This window comes from Thamnophis sirtalis, unplaced genomic scaffold (genome assembly GCF_051295495.1).
Source record: "Thamnophis sirtalis isolate CommonGarterSnake01/CBP01778 unplaced genomic scaffold, rThaSir2_p1.2 scaffold_12, whole genome shotgun sequence".
NCBI classification, from domain to species: Eukaryota; Metazoa; Chordata; class Lepidosauria; order Squamata; family Natricidae; genus Thamnophis; species Thamnophis sirtalis.
This window is the reverse complement of record NW_028261392.1, coordinates 53,889,108-53,904,375: the sequence shown is the minus strand read 5'-3', so window position 1 is coordinate 53,904,375 and position 15,268 is coordinate 53,889,108. Positions and strand designations below refer to the sequence as shown.

At 48.8% G+C, this 15,268-nt stretch overlaps 1 protein-coding gene across 1 annotated transcript; it reads left to right on the top strand.

Annotated features, from left to right (window-relative positions):
* The first annotated feature begins 8,505 nt into the window (after nucleotides 1-8,505).
* Nucleotides 8,506-10,861, top strand: LOC148043347 (leucine-rich repeat-containing protein 52-like). Its single transcript, XM_087726295.1, has 2 exons — nucleotides 8,506-9,248; nucleotides 10,605-10,861. The coding sequence occupies exons 1-2, from the start codon at nucleotides 8,615-8,617 to the stop codon at nucleotides 10,859-10,861; spliced, it is 891 nt and encodes a 296-aa protein (XP_087582421.1). The 5' UTR covers nucleotides 8,506-8,614.
* The last annotated feature ends 4,407 nt before the right edge of the window (nucleotides 10,862-15,268 follow it).

Genomic DNA, 15,268 nt, shown 5'->3' with positions numbered 1-15,268 from the left:
TGAATAGAACCCGGAGGAGGCCAACCCTGTGCGATCTAATGGGTCTTTGGGAGGTAATTGGCAGCAGGCGGTCTCTCAAGTACCCAGGTCCAATACCATGAAGGGCTTTATAAGTAATAACTAGCACCTTGAAGCGTATCCGGAGACCGATTGGAAGCCAGTGCAGCTCGCGGAAGATAGGTGTAACGTGGGTGTATCGAGGTACACCCACAATCGCTCGCGCGGCCGCATTCTGGACCAGTTGAAGTCTCCGAATGCTCTTTGTGAAGCCTGAAAGGAGTGTGTTGTAGATTGGAGAGAAATCATGTCATATCCTCACCCCTGTTGAATACTAGCGCGGGAAATACAAGCGCGCGAACATAGAACTCTTCCTGATTGGTTCCCGGGCGGAGCCGGTTCAACCTTCGCCTTGATTGGTCGAGCTACTCGACGCCCCATTGGCTCCTCGTTCAAACCCGGGGGTATAAATGTTTGGCGCGAACCACGCCACGTTGAATCGCAGTTTACTATGAGCTGAATAAAGTCACTTCCTCATATCTCTTGTCGCGTCCTTCCCTTCGCTCCAAGATACAAAACTGGCGACGAAGGTGGGATTCCGATTCCCGCGACCACGGAGAAGAACAGCCAGCTGCCACCGCGTCTGAACCAGCTCGAACGCTATCTTCAGACTGAGAACCCCGGCAGCGAACGCGAATTTTCTCCGCTTCCTCTCTCTCTCTCTCCGCCTCCACGCCACGATGGCATCGTCGCTTCCTCCCTTCGCGCCATTCGGCGTAGCCACAGGAGAATCATGGGACGGGTTCATGGAGCGGTTCGAGTGTTATCTGATCGCCTCGAAGAACCAGGCTCAGACCGACGAGGAGAAATGCAGCTTCTTCCTGTCCTGCTGTGAGCCTTCCATGTTCGCCTCTGCGAGAGCCCTGGCCACCCCGAGGCCAGCCTACAAACTTGGGTGGGACGAGCTGATGTCCAGGCTGAGGAACCACTACGCTCCCTCACCCTCTCTATTTGCACGCCGTTTCGCTTTCCGCCGCCGAGTGCAAAAGCCCAACGAATCCATCAGCCAGTTCCTGGAGGCTTTGCGCACAGTGGCCGCCCAGTGTGATTTTGCAGACCTGGAGGAGAACCTTGCGGAGCAGTTTGTGTGCGGGGTCCGCGACGTGCAATTGCGCAGCCGCATGCTCCGGAATCACAAAATCACCCTGTTGCAAGCCGTGGAGACAGCGCGAGCAGCCGAACTATCCGAACAATCCACGGCCGACATGGAACGCCTCCAGCTGACCCCCCCCGCGCAAGCCGCCGCGGGGCCGTCCACCCAGACGCACCTCGTCGACGACTTCTCCCCTGCCGAAGACGAGGAGGGGGAGGAGGAGGAAACCGTCGGGCAAATGAGGACGCAGCCGAAGCGGAGGCCACCCCAGCAACCACCGACGCCCGCTCAGCCAGCCGCAAGCGCACCTTGCCGCGGATGCGGCGGCCGCCACAGCCGCGCAGCCTGCCCGTTCCGTTCTGCCGTCTGCCGCCGCTGCCGAGGAGAGGGGCACCTCGCCAGGGTCTGCCGGGCTCTCCTGCCAGCCCCATCGTTCATGCAGCCCAGCGACCAGCGCCAGGCATCGCAACCGCAACGCCGCCAACAGCCACGTTCCGCGAGGCGAGCTGAGGACTGCCATTCAACCTACCAGCCCTCCAGCGCCGACTGCGTGGTCTACCAGGCATCCCACGTTCCCGCTGGTAACCGCAAGATAAGCACCGCCGTCCGGCTCGAAGGTCAGCTTTGTCAAATGGAGGTGGACTCCGGGTCTTCCCGTTCTCTCCTATCCTGGGCCCTGTTTTCCCGCCTTTGTCCCGGGGTTCCCCAGAGCAGATTGCGCCCCGTCGGGGTCTCCCTCCTAGACTACCAGGGAAATGGGATTCCCACAGCTGGGATATTCCACATCCGGGTGGAATACGGGAATTTTAAGGGGAAACTGCCAGTCCTAATCGTCAGGAACGACCTGCCCGCTCTCCTGGGGTTGGAATGGTTCCCTGCCTTGGGCCTCACCATAGAAGGGGTGCACAGGGTAGTTCCCCTCTCCGCAGATAGCGTCCTAGATGAGTTCGCGGATGTGTTCGATGGGAAGTTGGGTTGTTACAAGGGCACCCCCATTTCCCTCTGCCTCGATCCCCAGGTCGCTCCCGTTAGGCTGAAGGCACGCAGGGTCTCTTTCGCATTAAGAGCAAAGGTAGATGCTGAACTGGATAAACTTATCGAGCAAGGGGTACTCGAGCCCGTAGATCACGCCCGTTGGGAAACCCCCATAGTCCTCCCGGTCAAACCCGACGGATCGGTGAGGATATGTGCCGACTACAAGTCGACCATCAATTTGGCCCTGCAGGCAAACCCGTATCCTGTTCCCGTAGTGCAGCACCTACTCCACTCTTTAGGACAGGGCCGCATTTTCGCCAAGCTAGACATGGCACAGGCCTACCAGCAGCTTCCCGTAGACGACGATGCGGCTACAGCCCAGACCATCGTCACCCACCGCGGGGCCTTCCGTTGCCGCCGCCTACAATTCGGCGTCTCGGTTGCCCCTGGGATTTTCCAGAGCCTCATGGAGCGGTTGCTCCATGGGCTCCCAGGCGTCGTTCCCTACTTTGACGACGTCCTAGTCGCAGCCCCCAGCCACTCGGAACTCCTGAAAACACTGCGGGAGGTCCTCACACGTTTTAGGGAGGCAGGACTGAAATTAAAGCGCAGCAAATGCGAAATTGCTGTTCCCAAAGTTGAGTTCTTGGGGTTCCTCATTGATGCCCAAGGCATCCACCCCACTCCGTCCAAAGTTACCGCCATCAAAAACGCACCCGCACCCACCTCTAGGGCAGAATTACAGGCGTTCCTGGGGCTTTTAAACTTCTACGCCCCTTTTATCCCCCACAAGGCGTCACTAGCTGAGCCGCTACACCGACTACTTGACCGGTCAGCGGCCTGGAAATGGGGTGGCCGTGAAGCACACGCGTTCGCGGCTATAAAGGATATTTTAACTTCATCGGCAGTCCTAATCCAGTACAGCGATAGGATGCCTCTAATTCTAACGTGCGACGCCTCCCCCTATGGCGTAGGGGCGGTCCTGAGCCACGTCCTCCCGAACGGCTCAGAAGCCCCCATAGCCTTCTATTCCCGGACACTCTCCTCCACGGAGCGGAACTACAGCCAAATCGATAAAGAGGCCCTGGCTGCAGTGTCCGGCATTAAGCGGTTCCATGACTACCTCTACGGTAGGAAATTCACCCTGGTCACGGATCACAAGCCCCTCCTGGGGCTACTGGCGGGTGACAAGCCAACTTCCCCCATTTTGTCCCCCCGCATGACTCGGTGGACGGAGTTCCTAACGGCGTATTCGTATACGCTGTTATACCGTCCGGGCAAACAGCTAGGGCACGCAGACGCTCTGAGCCGTTGCCCTCTGCCAGAGACGGACACAGCCCACGTGCCCGCGCTCTCTGTTCTGTCCATCGCCGAATCCGACCTCCCCGTCTCGGCCGCGGACGTTGCAGCCTGCACAAAGGCTGACCCCGTCCTATCTCAGGTTGCTTCATGGGTTTTGAGGGGGTGGCCCATGGAAAAGGTAGCGGAAGAATTCCGTCCATTTAAAGTGCGACAAGCCGAACTCGCCCTTCACGGGGGGTGTCTTGTCTGGGGGGATAGGGTAGTGATCCCCACGGCCTTGCGAGCACGAATCCTACCCGCACTCCATAAAAACCACCCTGGCATAGCGCGAATGAAAGCCTTAGCCCGTAGCTACGTGTGGTGGCCCTTGTTAGACTCGGAAATTGCAGACTACGTAGGCCGATGCAGGATCTGCCAAAACTCTAGGCCGAATCCCCCCACAGCCGCCCCTCGTGAGTGGGAGATCCCTAGAGGCCCATGGTCCCGTTTACACATCGACTTTGCCGGCCCCTTCCACGGCCGGAACTTCATGATAGTAGTCGATGCTTACTCCAAGTGGGTGGAGCTGGTAATCATGACCTCCACCACAGCGGAGAGTACAGTGAGGGCCCTCCGTAAGATGTTCGCTACCCATGGGTTACCGGATGTGATAGTTTCCGATAACGGGCCCCAGTTTACCTCCACCACGTTCCAAGAATTCCTGGCCGAGCAGGGAATCAGACACGCGGCCACAGCCCCCTATCACCCAGCTAGTAATGGCCGGGCGGAGCGCGCAGTTCGCTCAGCGAAAGAAGCCTTGGGCCGCATGGGCCAGGGCGACTGGCAAGAAAGAGTAGCGGCCTACCTCTTGAGCCAGCACTCCATACCCTGCCCAACTACAAATAAAAGTCCCGCGGAGCTCTTGATGGGTAGGAGATTGCGAACACCCCTAGACAGGCTCCATCCACTTTACGCAGGAGATCCGCCAAGCAACCTGGGGGCCCTCCCTTCCCACGCGTTTAAGCTAGGGGATCCTGTATGGGCCCGCTCCTTTTCTGGGGATCCACGGTGGGCGTCCGCAACCATCACAGCTCTGACCGGCCCCTGTTCCTTCAGGGTCGGCCTGGCCGACGGAACACAATGGAGGCGACATGTGGACCAATTAAGGCGTCGCCTTCCCGCGGAAACAGACGGCCCGAGCCCCTCAGACACCCGTTCGCAGCAGGAGCCACCCTCGTTGACTCTTTTCCCTACGGACCGTTTCCACCCGGGGAACGGGAGACAAGCCGATGCGAACTTTCCGGACAGGCGCGCCTCACCCGGCTACTCCCTTCCTCGAAGCCCTTATCGAGACTCTGAACCTACACCCCTACCGGACTGCACGGGGCCGCTACCGGACACTCCGGCTGCCACGGAGACACCGCCCCGGACAGATGGACATCGGGTACGGGACCCGGGGCCAGCTCCCTCTCACGGGGCCGCACCGCAGGTTCACCGCCCCACCACGGACACGCCTCCGCCGGCGGTTTCCCCCCCGTCGACGACCGCCGGGGAGCCACGAAGATCGGGACGAGAACGCCACCGTCCCGCCTACCTACAAGACTATGTTTGCCCTTCCTAAAAGAACTCTTTGACTGGGGGGGAGGGGTGTTGAATACTAGCGCGGGAAATACAAGCGCGCGAACATAGAACTCTTCCTGATTGGTTCCCGGGCGGAGCCGGTTCAACCTTCGCCTTGATTGGTCGAGCTACTCGACGCCCCATTGGCTCCTCGTTCAAACCCGGGGGTATAAATGTTTGGCGCGAACCACGCCACGTTGAATCGCAGTTTACTATGAGCTGAATAAAGTCACTTCCTCATATCTCTTGTCGCGTCCTTCCCTTCGCTCCAAGATACAAAAACCCCCTCTGTTGAGAGAGGGCTGTTCAACTTTGACCTAGATGGCCTTTGACCCTGTTGGAAGAAATATCAAGGAGAAAGGGGCTGGAAACAAAATAAAGGCTGATTGGAAAGAAAATTTTTTTCCCCCCAGAAAACTTTTTTTTTAAATTCTCTTACCATTTTAAGTATACATGCACATAATTATTTTCTTCTTTACATTTATCATTCTTATACATTTGTTATTCCATTTTATAGGTTACAATATACATATATGGTTTGGGTTGCTTTGTTTACCATCCCCTCCTCCTGTTGTAACACCACCTGATTTTCCCTTTCTTTTCTCCCTCCTTCCCTTCTCTACTTTCCTCCTCTCCTTTCCCTTCCTTCTTCCCTTACCTTTCTCCTATTCCTACTCTTCCTCTTCCCCTACCTACCCTCTCCCCTTCTCTTCCTCTCCCTTCCATCCTCCTCTCCTTAGCTCTTTCTTCTTTCCCCCATCTTCCTTTCATTTTCTCCTCCTCTCTCTCTCTTGGAAAGAAAGTTTATTGATGAACAGTGTGCAGTTCTGGGGCAGCTGACCAAAATGGAATTGAGAGTGGGTGGGTTTTATACCTTTTGGATCCATATGGGGTCATGTAGGGGTCATGGCTGGCGCTTTAGGCAAAAGGGGAAATGCAAATCCTAGGTGTTTGTCTAAGTTAATCTTGCCAATCTTTGGCTTGTTGCTTATCTGAAGTTTCTGTCTGACCCAGTCTTTCTGAATGGATTACCAAATCTGCATTTCTAAAAGCTGGCCTCTTCAGTTTCTGCTTGGGACAGGGACACTGGTGCTAGTTTCTGCCTCCTTTAAGATTTTTTTCCCCTTTTCTCCTTTAGGGGAAATATTTATCCTGTCTTTTTAAGATTCCCCAAAATATTTCATTCTCTAGGAGGGTCTATGGGTACTGACTTTCTACAACCCCACTTTCAAACCACATATTTCTCAGGATGCATGTTGTGGGATGCTGGTACAAACAGGATCCAGCTGCTCTGGTCCTTATCACCAGTCATCCCCCCCCCCAATTTCCTACCACAGACACACAAAGCTTATTTGCTCTTTCATCCTTCCCTCCCCCTTCTTCTTTTGATGGTAGGGTGTCTGTGAAGCAGAGGTGGTATTCAGCTGGTTCTCTCCAGTTCGGGCAAACTGGTAGCAGCGGCTGTGGGAGGCTCCACCCACCTGCCCCGACATAATGCACAAGCACTGCACATGCACAGACAGCAGTGCACATGTGCAGACGCAGCGTGCACTCACATTTGTGAACCGGTAGCAGTGACATGCAGTCACTAGAGGCAAGGGAGGCGGGGCCTCACCAATCTCCTGAGGAAAAGGAAACTATTTTTAAAATAATTAAAAAGGCCAAGGTAGTTGCTCCCAGACTTTAAGTCACAGTGACTCTGAGTCTCCTCAGTGCAGTTAGTAGGAGGAGGCTAGAGAACTATGGGCCTCCTTTGCATAAGGAATTTTTCGCCTTTTAAGAGTCAACCAAGGGTTAAAAAGCAGAACATTCTGTATGCAAATGAGGCACGTGATTCTCTGGCCTCCTCCTGCAGGGGGCAGTTTGTTTAGAGCCTATTTTAAAACATTTAAGCAGAGTCATCCACGTGGTGACTCTAGCAGCAACTAGCCTAGCCTGCCTGGCCCTGGCTAGACCAAATCTAGCATTTTTGATGCAGCTGGAAGGTATGTGGGTCAGAGGGAGGGGGCAGGGGGGAGGGAAGAGGTGGGGTGAGAGCTTGTGGAGGGACATGGGTGGGGGTCCTGGGTGGAGGGAGGGGGGCAGGAGGTCCTGCCAAGGGTGGTTATAGATCAGTGAGCTTCATGGCCGGTGAGGGTCCCGCTCTATGGCGGACGTGGTGCCGGGGCTTCGGCGGGGCTTTTGTGCTTGCCCCACCGGCCATGAAGCTCACCGCATGTCACTGACCAGTAGGGAATGTAAGTGAATCCCACCATTGCTGTGAGGCCTCAGCCTGGCCAGGCAGAGCTGACAGTTATATGCAAGTTACATTGGCTCCTTCACTATTACCCAGATCATCAACCCAGTAATGGTTCAACTGGACCTATCCAAAACTCTCAGATGTATTCACCTAGTTTTTCACTGTAGCCTGTTGAAACTGGCAATCACTTCTCCCCTCTGCCGTGCAACAAAACTACCACCTACCTATATTTCTCAAGCTCCTTTGGGTTGAGAAGAATTGCTGCAAAACTGAGTTTCATGAAGTGGACCACTAGACTCCTAGACACCTGAAAAAATGATCTAATAAAAAGAAAAGTCAACCAAAAGAGCAACAAGCAAACAAAAGCAAAAAAAAAAAACCACCCCCAGGAGCAAAACAAATTAAAGTGTAATTTGTATGCATTGTTCAATGGACTGTTAAATGGCCACCTAGTCACATGACCACCTAGCTATGCCCACTCAGATAGTCCGCCCCCCCCCCAACAACCAATTAGATCCCACAGATTATGACCAATGATCCTACGACCAATTAGATCCCACAGATTAGGCCTCCTCTGGATTCCATCAACTAGCCAGTGTCGTCTGTCGACCCCCTGGGGGAGGGCCTTCTCTGTGGCTGCTCCGGCCCTCTGGAACGATCTCCCCATGGAGATTCGGACCCTCACCACCCTTCAGGCTTTCCGCAAAGCCGTTAAAACCTGGCTGTTCCGGCAGGCCTGGGGCTGATGAGTTCCCAGCCCCACTTGAATGGTTGTGGCTGTTGAGTAGTTTTTAATCTGTTTCTTTGTCTTGTCTTCTTTGTTTTTTGTACCCCCCCCCCCTTTCCCTATTTGGTCTGTTAGCCGCCCTGAATCCCCTCGGGGAATAGGGCGGCATACAAGTTTAATAAAATAAAATCAAAATCAAATCAACACAGTCTGAGGGACTGTGAATTGGCCCCCTGTTTAAAAAGTTTGAGGACCCCTGATATATATCATCATGTAGTATATATATTTTACATGTTAAGCAATGAAACTCTCTTGTGTAAATATTATTGTGCCATGTAATAATATAATAATTATTACAAAAGTAAGAAAGACTGGTATATAAACAAATGCTAATAAAAAGAAATGAATATTTATTAAGACAGTTGACATAGGCAAGTCTGCTTGTATATCACCATTATGATTCCAGAGTATGGGCTAAAGAGTGATGTCATAATGGTGACAGTAACAACTAAGATGACTTGGAGCTCTAGCAGGAACTGATAAACTAATAGTCTTCTCTGGATCTGAAATTTCAAAAAGGCAAGGCTCCTTCTGATGAAGCTAAAGGAGAGAAAACTACAAGATGGGGTGTTTCATTCTGATCTCTTGTCCTAGTTCCCCACTTTTGTGGACAATTCTTGCACTTGGAATGAAATTGATAGAAGAGGCTGTGAGTTGCCCCACAAACTGTACTTGTGATAATTTGCAAGTGAATTGCACAGGAAAACTATTGCAAAACTTTCCAACCACAGTTCCTCTGACTACTAAAAAATTAATTCTGGCACAGAACAACCTCACCAATTTACCACTATTAACCATGAGTTATCTCAATGATCTGGTCCACCTCGATTGCAGCCACAATCTGATAACAATGGACTTGAATTTCAGCTTTCCAGGGTTAGTCAAACTGACATATTTGGATCTGAGTTTCAACAGGCTCTCCCGCATAACATCCTTCACTTTTTCACAACTGAGTGAGCTGTTGCTCTTAAATCTCTCTGGCAATCCATTGATGGTGAAGATAACGGAGAAAGCCTTTGAAAAGAACAGTCTTCTGAGATATATAGATTTGAGTGGTTGTGGCTTGTCTTACCTCAGTGCTGAAACATTCCAAAAACTGTACAGACTTCGTATTTTGGGAATAAAGGATAATCCCTGGAATTGTGACTGCAAGTTCCTGACATTCTCCAGCTGGCTAACAAATATTAAATTCCCAGGTGAGATCAGACTTCATGTTGAATACCTCTTTTAGTCCCTGAGTTAATTAAGAATGTGGATTCTTCAATTGGCAGAATTGTAATCCCTAATAACACTCCATTGAGTCCCTTAGACAACTTTCACAAATCCTCAGATTAGTCATCAACTGTAATGTGTACAGCACATTCCATTTGTATGGCCAGCCATTTCAATTACAAGACTCCAGTTTGCTAGCAATTTATTAAAAATGAGATAGAAAGCAAAATTACAAAATCATACATGACTTATATAGCAGCTGAAGAAAAACCAACAGCAAGAATAAACATTGTTAATTGAAATATATTTCCCTAAATTCACTATTAATTTGCCCCAATCCTTCAGTTGGATGGAAGTAATCAATTCAAAAAACTTGGAGAGTCAGAACATCAATACCATCCCTGAACTCAGTTGAAATTTAGCATTGTGGACCCGCAGTGATATCTGATAGTGCCTATACCATGCAAAGGTATTCATTTGGCTTACAATTCCTTGTTCCTAATTACTTACAAACTCAATAAGTATAAAGCAGTCTATGGTTTTCATAGAGGTTTTAATTGCAATGCTGGTATATCAGTGTTTATATAATGCTGGGAATATAAAATATCCTGTTTAGCTGTACGATTGTGGCTATTAGCAGGATGTCTGAATTTGTATAATAAATCATACAGAGATATTAAAACTAGGTATTATTTTATTTTGTTTGGAATTAAAATAGACTCAGCAGTTTGGAGCAAAGGGTTTTTAAAAAATTATCAGAAGTATAGATAGTATAGATCAGTGTTTCTCAACCTTGGCAACTTGAAGATGTCCAGACCTCAACTCCCAGAATTCCCCAGCCAGCGAATTCTGGGAGTTGAAGTCCGGACATCTTCAAGTTGCCAAGGTTGAGAAACACTGGTATAGATAGACCTGAGATCCAACAGCTGCACAGAGCTTGCAGTCGTGATGGTGATTAGAAAGTAACTTTGCAACCAATCCTCACTTTTATCACTCTGGCAGGCTTATAAAGGAGATCATAAGCACAATCATAGTTTCACTTAGCAACCACTTTGTTTAATGACTAGTTTGCTGATCCCAATTGTCCATGGCAATGCTGGATATTGGCCTTAAAAGAAATGAAAGTCATGGAAAGGCTCCCCTTGTCAATGGAATTAGCAATATTATTACTGTTATATTGCAAGAAGGATGAAATTTAGTATATATATTGACAGTCTTATATAACTATTAATATGAGCCAGCAGTGTGCTGCAGCTGCCAAAAAAGCCAATCTAGCTGTAGAGATACCAGTAGCTGTTTAGCATTCACACTAGTTCTCGTTTTATGTTTCCTTTCTGCAGATTTAGAGAATGCCACTTGCAGTGAACCAGAAACAATGCAGGGTCTTTCTCTCATCAAGGCAAAATTGGAGCTCCGTTACCTGTGCCTTCTGCACTTACACCTAGAAGATTTTGTATACATCTGTCTATTAACCTTCTGTATTTTCTTGGGAGGAACTCTAGTGGCGTGGCTGGTTGGGTTTTGCACAGTGATGTATTATCATCCTGTAATGAGACAATATGATGAACCATTGGATGAAGAATACAGAATGATTTAACTAATTGCTTTGGAGATCTTCCAAGTATCAACACCTAATACAGATGCACCAACATTTTAGTCCCTTTGTTTCATTACAAAATTCTTCAGTTGAAGTTTTAGCTCATTTCAAGGGAGAGATTTCATTTTATTTCATTATGAATGAAAATACAGTCTTGAGGTAGGAGATCGGATGTTCAAAAGGGTGGAACATGTATCAGAGAATTTCTAATATGTTGGGATGTGGATGTGTCTTCCAAAAATGAAATATTCCTAAGAAAATATAGAAGTAACTAAACAAAGGACAAGCAAGAAAACCTCCTCCTTTTTATGTAATTGGCTATAAAAAGTTTGTCTCTGAACAGAAAAAGAAATTTAAAAAAGGAATCACTCATGAAAATTGCAGTTGAAGTTGAAAAAAATTGCCTCCTCTCCTTTTTTAAAGCATTTTGAGTTTCAGCCTGGGTCCATTTCTACTGAAAAAAGCAATTACTGTAATGGAAACAAACTAGTTGACATAGCATCCAGCAAAATAAATGCTACAGGGTCCTTTGAGTATAAAAAATCCTACTCTCTGTGAAAGCTATTCTCCTCTAGAATCTGTGGAGTAGCTTTGGAGCAGCAGTTCTGTACTATCTATATTGCTTTGGGTCATACTGGAGTAGCTATTGTTGGAAGAAATGTCCATCTGGGTTCAGTTCCAAGTGGGGAAAAAGACACTAGAAACATGGAGACTGTTTGGAAAGATGGTTTAATGGTGGATAGGATCATATGCCTTGGAGCTCCTGGGCGAAAAAAGGAAGAGATGCTAAGAGTCCCTGGTTTTATGCCCTCTCTGGGCTTTGAACTGCCTGTGGCACAGGAAGAGTATCCTGCTTGGTTGCTGTCAGAGGTCATGGCTAGTTTTGTAGGTTGTCTGTATGCTAAGTTTGGTTGAAATTTGGTGGGTGGTGAAGTAAAGGGCAATAAAATGGCTCTGCCTAAAGGGGGTAGATCTTTGTTATGTAGAATAGAGTGGTCCAGGCCTTAATGGCCCATTAACAAAGGTGAATGGGCTGATTGTCTGCTTCTCTCAGTTTCTACTTCTCTTTTTAGGGGAAATATTCTGTCTTTTTAATATTTCCTAAAATATTTCATTTTCTAGGTGAGGGGTGGATTTTAACTTCCTACACTATTATGGTTCCTCATTCATGGGGGAAGAAAAAGAGCATATATTGTGTCTTGGCCTCGGTGGTGGGAGGATGTGTATATGGAAATTCTGTGCAGCAGGCAGCCATGTTATAGATGCAGCATATGGGGGTGCTAGGGAACAATCACACACTGAGGAAAGGTACAAGCAGACTGGGCAGATGTGGCACAAAAACAGAAGTGGGCTTAGGAGCAAGAAGCAGAAATGTGCATGACAGGTGGCTGAGGAAGAGTAGATGTCAGCCTCCGCTTTGCTACTGCTTCAGCTGCCATTGAAACGGGGAGGGGAGCGGTATGGTATTTGGGAGGGGAATCATTGTTGTGCTGGAGGAAGTTTCTAGACTCTGAACTGACCACCTTACTGCGCATGTGGAGGAGGAGTGTTTCCCGCCAAGGCCAACAGTCCAGCATTCCATCCTGGTGATGCCTTTTGAAGTTATCTCACACCTGACATTTGGGAGAATTATGATTGGACTGTGCACGGGATGCCAAGGGGAGGGGAATGAATTATACAATATATTATTCGCTTTCGCGCCTAATTAACCAGACTTAGCTTAGCTTCGCTTCGCTTCTATTCATTTATAATTAGTAAAAATAGACTTGATTTCAACAAATGGAGTCCTGTGGTTTGCTTTCCTGATTTTTTAATGAAGAAGAGCTGACAATTAAGCTAAGTCTCATTTCCACCCCACCCGGAGCTACAACCTACCGAGCGGGGGTGTCCTCACAAGAAGAAAATAAATGTCTTTGCATGTGAGTGACCAAGAAGAAGATGAGGGGGCGATGGCAGGACCATCTTTAACTGAAAGGCTGGCTGGGCTTAGAGTGGACGAGCCTACTGTTCATCCCAGATGGACTTTGGTGTGGGACAAAAAGAGGAGTCGGAGGAGTTGGATGCTGGAGTCACGAGAAGAAGACCAAAGAAAAAGTCAGCGGATTGGGGTGATGCTGGGGAAGAGGATTACAAGCTGTCCCACGCCATGAGACTCCTCGAGGAAGCTTGGTCTGAACGCAAAAGGCGTGAAAGAGCAGTGGAAAGGGAGCAGGCTGAAGATCTTGAGCAAAGGTACTCGATGCATAGGTTAAGGGAGGGTGAAGAAGCCGAGGGGGGTTGGGCACAAGAAAACCCAGAACCAGCCTCCCCTCCCACAGCTAGGGCCGCTCAAAGAGTAGGGGGGGGGCAGACGACGCCGAATGGCAAAAGTCCCTCCCTTAACTGTAAAATACGATGGTGATCCTAAAACTTTAGGACTTTTTATCATTCAGGTCTGGAATTATATGGAAATCTATGGACCTGATTTAGAGTCTGATGAAATGAAAGTTTGGATGGTGTTAATGTCCTTTAAAAAAAAAGCGGCCGAATGGATGGTGAGCCTACACAAATGCAATTCCCCCCTCCTGAGGAATTTTAATGACTTTATGGCAGCCATGAAGAGGAGGTTTGATGACCCGCTGATTGAGAGATGCGGGCGCCTGAAATTTATGGCCCTGAAGCAGGGAAATAGATCGGTGGCAGATTATGTCCAGGAGTTTCAACAGTTGTCAGCCTATATGAGAGGGTGGTCAGAAGACGCTTTACTGGATCAGTTTGCTGAGGGATTGAATGAAAAAATATACCAGCAGTGTGTAAACAGACACATCTCACGCCGGGTGACTGCTTGGTATGAACACTCGGCAGATGTTGAGTTGGATTTGGCCAGGCTTCAATGCATGAAAGAGGGAGAAGTGGATAAATCCCCCCCAGCAGCTCCAAAAGCCCCCCTCTGCCCCAGGAGTGAGGGGAGAGGGAGTTTCACCAGCAAAACCAAGCCTTTCACGTGCTTCCGCTGCGGAAAGGAAGGCCATCGCGCCATGAATTGCCGCATAAAATTGCCTCAGACCGCTCCACCCCCTCCCCGAAAAGAGGGAAGAGCAAGTAAGGCCCCGGGCAGGAAAAGAGAGGCTGAATGCGCCACTGAAAATGTTCCCCAGCTTTTCCAGCCGGAGGAGGAGGGAGGCGTTAGCTCCAGCTCGTCTGATGAATCAGATGAGGAACAATCTCATCACTGGGTAAGTTCCAAAGGGGGCCCCATGCTTATCCCAATTGAACTATGAGTGCCACCTTCTGGCGTGGCTGAAAAACTTTTAGCTCTCCTGGATTCGGGCTGTTCTCGCTGTATGATGTCCTGAGATGGTGGAAAAACTTGGGATAAAATTGAGGACTCAGTACAACTGTTCTAAACTCAGCGTGGTCCAGCCTGTCATTCCCACGGCGAGCCTCGCTGCTCCGGTTGTTACTAGGAATCAAGCCCATTCTAAGGTGGAGATGTCCCAGGACTTTCTTTCCAATTTCAAGAATGCCCTCCCTAATGATGACTGGTTCCAGCAGCACGTAAGTGAATGTACTATGAGGGATGATTTGCTCTGGATTGGGGCAAAGCTTTATGTTCCTGCGTCTCTTTGATTAATTGTTCTTCAGCGAGCTCATGATTCCCGGATAGCAGGGCATTTTGGGTTCGGTAAAGCCATGTCAAATATAATAATCCAAAATCACACAATGTCTTGAGAACTCCAAGAAAAAAGTCAGAGACTTGGTCAAGAATGTAGGAGTCAGGGACATAAAGTAAGAAATCATATATCCTTCCAGCAGCAGAGGGGACCCTGTGGAATTTAAATCCTCTCTCCACTGAGAACACACAGCTGAAGTTTTTCTTGCTCAGTGGTTACCAGCTTTTCTTGCTCAGTGGTTACCAATAAGGAGGCATCATGCTTGCTGTCAGAGTTTAGTCCATATTTCTCAACCTTGGTACCTTTAAAATAGATGAATTCTGCAAATTAACGTCTACCCATTTTATGCCTGCTAAAGTTGAGAAACACTAGGTTAGTCATTTATTTATGAAGCACTGACTTTGACAGAGCATAGGACCTGCAGGCTTGGAGGAAATCTGAATAGAATGAGAACTTACTCTGTACTCTAAGCATGCTTCCTCTAAGACTGCTACCACATGTGGTGCAAAATAAAACAGCTGTTGTTGGATCGGTTGAACGGACAAGATAGACTCAGGTTTCAGAGGCAAGCAATAGCTCTTTATTTGACAGCTATTTACATTCCAGCCCCATTCCATTTGACATAAAAGATAGGGAGCTATCAAACGGCTTGGCCAGGGCATGTGCAGGTTGAGTGGAGTTTGCAACCAACTTTAAAGTGAATGAGGCTGTTTGTGACTAAATGGGACAGAGAACATAGAGGAATGCAAGGTAA

Bases quoted from the DNA above. Each gene is read 5' to 3' on its own strand.
- LOC148043347 (XM_087726295.1), top strand. From the start codon at position 8,615: ATGGGGTGTTTCATTCTGATCTCTTGTCCTAGTTCCCCACTTTTGTGG. The intron at 9,249-10,604 runs GTGAGATCAGAC...TCCTTTCTGCAG, and splicing joins AACAAATATTAAATTCCCAG to ATTTAGAGAATGCCACTTGC.